The sequence below is a fragment of the Pseudophryne corroboree genome, chromosome 5 (assembly GCF_028390025.1).
Source record: "Pseudophryne corroboree isolate aPseCor3 chromosome 5, aPseCor3.hap2, whole genome shotgun sequence".
Taxonomy (NCBI): domain Eukaryota; kingdom Metazoa; phylum Chordata; class Amphibia; order Anura; family Myobatrachidae; genus Pseudophryne; species Pseudophryne corroboree.
In genome coordinates this window covers 523993449-523999448 of record NC_086448.1, presented here as the reverse complement: position 1 = coordinate 523999448, position 6000 = coordinate 523993449, and the positions used below count along the sequence as shown (strand labels likewise).

Genomic DNA, 6000 nt, shown 5'->3' with positions numbered 1-6000 from the left:
GAGGCTTGGAGGAGGGTCATAGGGGGAGGAGCCAGTGCACACCACCTGATCCTAAAGCTTTACTTTTTGTGCCCTGTCTCCTGCGGAGCCGCTATTCCCCATGGTCCTTTCAGGAACCCCAGCATCCACTAGGACGATAGAGAAATGTGTAATACAAACTTACTTTTGCAAAAACCATACTACTGTGCATATAAATAAACAATTATATTTTAGGGCAATAAGTATGATATTACAGTATTTTTGGATAACTGAAAACAAATGAGAATTCTTACAGTATCACACTACCACTTACTGTACAATCACCTGCACACAGGAAGTAGTGGCTGTCAAATTATCTTCAGGTAAACATTTCCCTGTGAACTGTTCTGTGCCGTTTGCAACGTGTAACAGAGAACAAGGAAGTGAGCTAATGAGCCTGGGCAGCTAAGGTTCTGTCTTCTCACTATTAATCAAATGTTTACAGCCTATAAACAAGGGTCATCTGCTGAAGAAGGTTGATGTACAAGTAGCCAGAACATGAACCAGCCACATTTCACCAAACAAGAAAGGTACTACAGTACTTTATACTTAATATTATGTTTGCAGTTAACATACGGGATTATGGAAATGGGCTATTAATCATACTTGCCTACCTACAGAGCATTTCTCCCTCATGGAGAGGGTCAGGTAGGCAAGTATGCTATTAATACACTGCTGCACTTATCTCGTTTATATAAAATCTGCATTTCTTACTGCAAGGAGTTTGAGCTACGTTATTTTTTGGGGAATTACTATTTCTGCGTTGATAATAATGTAATCTTTTCCACGAGCTCTAGCTTTAGGGAGTTATTCAGAGTTGTTAGCAAAGCAAACCAAAAAAGTTAACAATTGGACAAAACCATGTTGCACTGCAGGTGGGGCAGAAGTAACATGTGCAGAGATTTAGATTTGGGTGGGTTATATTGTCTCTGTGCATGATAAATACTGAATGCGTTATTTTTACACTGCGATTTAGATTTCAGTTTGAACACACCCCACCCAAATCTAACTCCCTCTGCACATGTTACATCTACCCCACCAGCAGTGCAGAATGGTTTTGCCCAATTGCTAACTTTTTTTGTTTGCTAACTGCTCTGAATAACCCCCCTTAGGGGGTCATTCCGAGTTGATCGCTCGCTAGCTATTTTTTTGCAGCGCTGCGATCAGATAGTCGCTGCCTACGAGGGAGTGTATTTTCGCTTTCCAAGTGTGCGAACGCATGTGCAGCCGAGCGGTACAAAAAGTTTTGTGCAGTTTCTGAGTAGGTCTGAACTTACTCAGCCGCTGCGATCACTTCAGCCTGTCCGGTCCCGGAATTGACGTCAGACACCCGCCCTGCAAACGCTTGGACACGCCTGCGTTTTTCCAACCACTCCCTGAAAACGGTCAGTTGACACCCATAAACACCTTTTTCCTGTCAATCTCCTTGCAATCGGCTGTGCGAATGGATTCTTCGTTAAATCCATCGCTCAGCACCAATCCGCTTTGTACTCGTACGACGTGCCTGCGCATGGCGGTGCATACGCATGCGCAGTTTTGCAGAGTTTTGACCTGATCGTAGCGCTGCAAAAAACAGCTAGCGAACGATCAACTTGGAATGACCCCCTTAGTCTCTCTCACCACTACTGTGTGAGAATCAGCAAGCAGGTTTCCATGCACCTGCTTACTAACAGTAAAGTGCATGCGCAGCTATACACAGGGCCAGCGACAGGGGGGTTTAAAGTAGAGATGAGCGGGTTCGGTTTCTCTGAATCCGAACCCGCCAGAACTTCATGGTTTTTTTCACGGGTCCGAGCAGACTCGGATCTTCCCGCCTTGCTCGGTTAACCCGAGCGCGCCCGAACGTCATCATGACGCTGTCGGATTCTCGCGAGACTCGGATTCTATATAAGGAGCCGCGCGTCGCCGCCATTTTCACACGTGCATTGAGATTGATAGGGAGAGGACGTGGCTGGCGTCCTCTCCATTTAGATTATAAGAGACTGAGAGAGATTTACTGGAGCTGACTAGGAGGAGTACTGTTACTGTAGAAGTGTAGAGACTGAGTGGAGAGAGTTTACTAGTGAGGACAGTGCAGTTTACTTTATAATCCGTTCTCTGCCTGAAAAAAGCGATACACAGCACACAGTGACTCAGTCACATACCATATCTGTGTGCACTGCTCAGGCTCAGGCCAGTGTGCTGCATCATCTATTATCTATATATAATATTATATATATCTGTCTGACTGCTCAGCTCACACAGCTTATAATTGTGGGGGAGACTGGGGAGCACTACTGCAGTGCCAGTTATAGGTTATAGCAGGAGCCAGGAGTACATAATATATTATATAGTGAGTGACCACCAGACACACAGTGCAGTTTATTTAATATATCCGTTCTCTGCCTGAAAAAAGCGATACACACAGTGACTCAGTCAGTCACATACCATATCTGTGTGCACTGCTCAGGCTCAGGCCAGTGTGCTGCATCATCTATTATCTATATATAATATTATATATATCTGTCTGACTGCTCAGCTCACACAGCTTATAATTGTGGGGGAGACTGGGGAGCACTACTGCAGTGCCAGTTATAGGTTATAGCAGGAGCCAGGAGTACATAATATATTATATAGTGAGTGACCACCAGACACACAGTGCAGTTTATTTAATATATCCGTTCTCTGCCTGAAAAAAGCGATACACACAGTGACTCAGTCAGTCACATACCATATCTGTGTGCACTGTGCAGTGCACTGCTCAGGTTCAGGCCAGTGTGCTGCATCATCTATATATATTATATATCTGTCTGACTGCTCAGCTCACACAGCTTATAATTGTGGGGGAGACTGGGGAGCACTACTGCAGTGCCAGTTATAGGTTATAGCAGGAGCCAGGAGTACATATTATATTAAAATTAAACAGTGCACACTTTTGCTGCAGGAGTGCCACTGCCAGTGTGACTGACCAGTGACCTGACCACACTGACCACCAGTATAGTTAGTAGTATACTTATATTGTGATTGCCTGAAAAAGTTAAACACTCGTCGTGTGACTTCACTTGTGTGTTTTTTTTTTTTTTATTCTATAAAAATAAAACTCATTCTGCTGACAGACAGTGTCCAGCAGGTCCGTCATTATATAATATATAATATATACCTGTCCGGCTGCAGTAGTGATATATATATATTTTTTATATCATTTATCATCCAGTCGCAGCAGACACAGTACGGTAGTTCACGGCTGTGGCTACCTCTGTGTCTCTGCACTCGGCAGGCAGTCCGTCCATAATTGTAATACCACCTAACCGTGGATTTTTTTCATTCTTCTTTATACATACATAGTTACATAGACATCTTCTCTTTATCAACCAGTCTATATTAGCTGCAGACACAGTACAGTACGGTAGTTCACGGCTGTGGCTACCTCTGTGTCTGCACTCGGCAGGCAGTCCGTCCATAATTGTATACCACCTAACCGTGGATTTTTTTCATTCTTCTTTATACATACATAGTTACATAGACATCTTCTCTTTATCAACCAGTCTATATTAGCTGCAGACACAGTACAGTACGGTAGTTCACGGCTGTGGCTACCTCTGTGTCTGCACTCGGCAGGCAGTCCGTCCATAATTGTATACCACCTAACCGTGGATTTTTTTCATTCTTCTTTATACATACATAGTTACATAGACATCTTCTCTTTATCAACCAGTCTATATTAGCAGCAGACACAGTACAGTGCGGTAGTTCACGGCTGTGGCTACCTCTGTGTCGGCACTCGGCAGCCCGTCCATAATTGTATATACCACCTAACCGTGGTTTTTTTTTCTTTCTTTATAGTCATACTAGTTACGAGTATACTATCTCTTTATCAACCAGTCTATATTAGCAGCAGACACAGTACAGTGCGGTAGTTCACGGCTGTGGCTACCTCTGTGTCGGCACTCGGCAGCCCGTCCATAATTGTATATACCACCTAACCGTGGTTTTTTTTTCTTTCTTTATACATACATACTAGTTACGAGTATACTATCTCTTTATCAACCAGTCTATATATTAGCAGCAGACACAGTACAGTGCGGTAGTTCACGGCTGTGTCGGCACTCGGCAGCCCGTCCATAATTGTATATACCACCTAACCGTGGTTTTTTTTTCTTTCTTTATACATACATACTAGGTACGAGTATACTATCTCTTTATCAACCAGTCTATATATTAGCAGCAGACACAGTACAGTGCGGTAGTTCACGGCTGTGGCTACCTCTGTGTCGGCACTCGGCAGCCCGTCCATAATTGTATATACCACCTAACCGTGGTTTTTTTTTCTTTCTTTATACATACATACTAGTTACGAGTATACTATCTCTTTATCAACCAGTCTATATTAGCAGCAGACACAGTACAGTGCGGTAGTTCACGGCTGTGGCTACCTCTGTGTCGGCACTCGGCAGTCCGTCCATAATTGTATACTAGTATCCAATCCATCCATCTCCATTGTTTACCTGAGGTGCCTTTTAGTTGTGCCTATTAAAATATGGAGAACAAAAATGTTGAGGTTCCAAAATTAGGGAAAGATCAAGATCCACTTCCACCTCGTGCTGAAGCTGCTGCCACTAGTCATGGCCGAGACGATGAAATGCCAGCAACGTCGTCTGCCAAGGCCGATGCCCAATGTCATAGTACAGAGCATGTCAAATCCAAAACACCAAATATCAGTAAAAAAAGGACTCCAAAACCTAAAATAAAATTGTCGGAGGAGAAGCGTAAACTTGCCAATATGCCATTTACCACACGGAGTGGCAAGGAACGGCTGAGGCCCTGGCCTATGTTCATGGCTAGTGGTTCAGCTTCACATGAGGATGGAAGCACTCAGCCTCTCGCTAGAAAAATGAAAAGACTAAAGCTGGCAAAAGCAGTAGCACCGCAAAGAACTGTGCGTTCTTCGAAATCCCAAATCCACAAGGAGAGTCCGACTCCAATTGTGTCGGTTGCGATGCCTGACCTTCCCAACACTGGACGTGAAGAGCATGCGCCTTCCACCATTTGCACGCCCCCTGCAAGTGATGGAAGGAGCACCCGCAGTCCAGTTCCTGATAGTCAGATTGAAGATGTCAGTGTTGAAGTACACCAGGATGAGGAGGATATGGGTGTTGCTGGCGCTGGGGAGGAAATTGACCAGGAGGATTCTGATGGTGAGGTGGTTTGTTTAAGTCAGGCACCCGGGGAGACACCTGTTGTCCGTGGTAGGAATATGGCCGTTGACATGCCTGGTGAAAATACCAAAAAAATCAGCTCTTCGGTGTGGAAGTATTTCACCAGAAATGCGGACAACAGGTGTCAAGCCGTGTGTTCCCTTTGTCAAGCTGTAATAAGTAGGGGTAAGGACGTTAACCACCTCGGAACATCCTCCCTTATACGTCACCTGCAGCGCATTCATAATAAGTCAGTGACAAGTTCAAAAACTTGGGCCGACAGCGGAAGCAGTCCACTGACCAGTAAATCCCTTCCTCTTGTAACCAAGCTCACGCAAACCACCCCACCAACTCCCTCAGTGTCAATTTCCTCCTTCCCCAGGAATGCCAATAGTCCTGCAGGCCATGTCACTGGCAATTCTGACGAGTCCTCTCCTGCCTGGGATTCCTCCGATGCATCCTTGCGTGTAACGCCTACTGCTGCTGGCGCTGCTGTTGTTGCTGCTGGGAGTCGATGGTCATCCCAGAGGGGAAGTCGTAAGACCACTTTTACTACTTCCACCAAGCAATTGACTGTCCAACAGTCCTTTGCGAGGAAGATGAAATATCACAGCAGTCATCCTACTGCAAAGCGGATAACTGAGGCCTTGACATCCTGGGTGGTGAGAAACGTGGTTCCGGTATCCATCATTACTGCAGAGCCAACTAGAGACTTGTTGGAGGTACTGTGTCCCCGGTACCAAATACCATCTAGGTTCCATTTCTCTAGGCAGGCGATACCGAAAATGTACACAGACCTCAGAAAAAG

At 45.0% G+C, this 6000-nt stretch overlaps 1 protein-coding gene across 1 annotated transcript in view; it reads left to right on the top strand.

Annotated features, from left to right (window-relative positions):
* Positions 1-397: 397 nt before the first annotated feature.
* Positions 398-6000, top strand: part of SLC35B3 (solute carrier family 35 member B3) — a 163371-nt gene continuing 157768 nt past the window's right edge. Inside the window, exon 1 of the mRNA XM_063923125.1 lies at positions 398-548. Coding sequence (XP_063779195.1) covers positions 517-548 — 32 coding nt within the window. The 5' untranslated portion in view covers positions 398-516. The remainder of the gene's footprint in view (positions 549-6000) is intronic.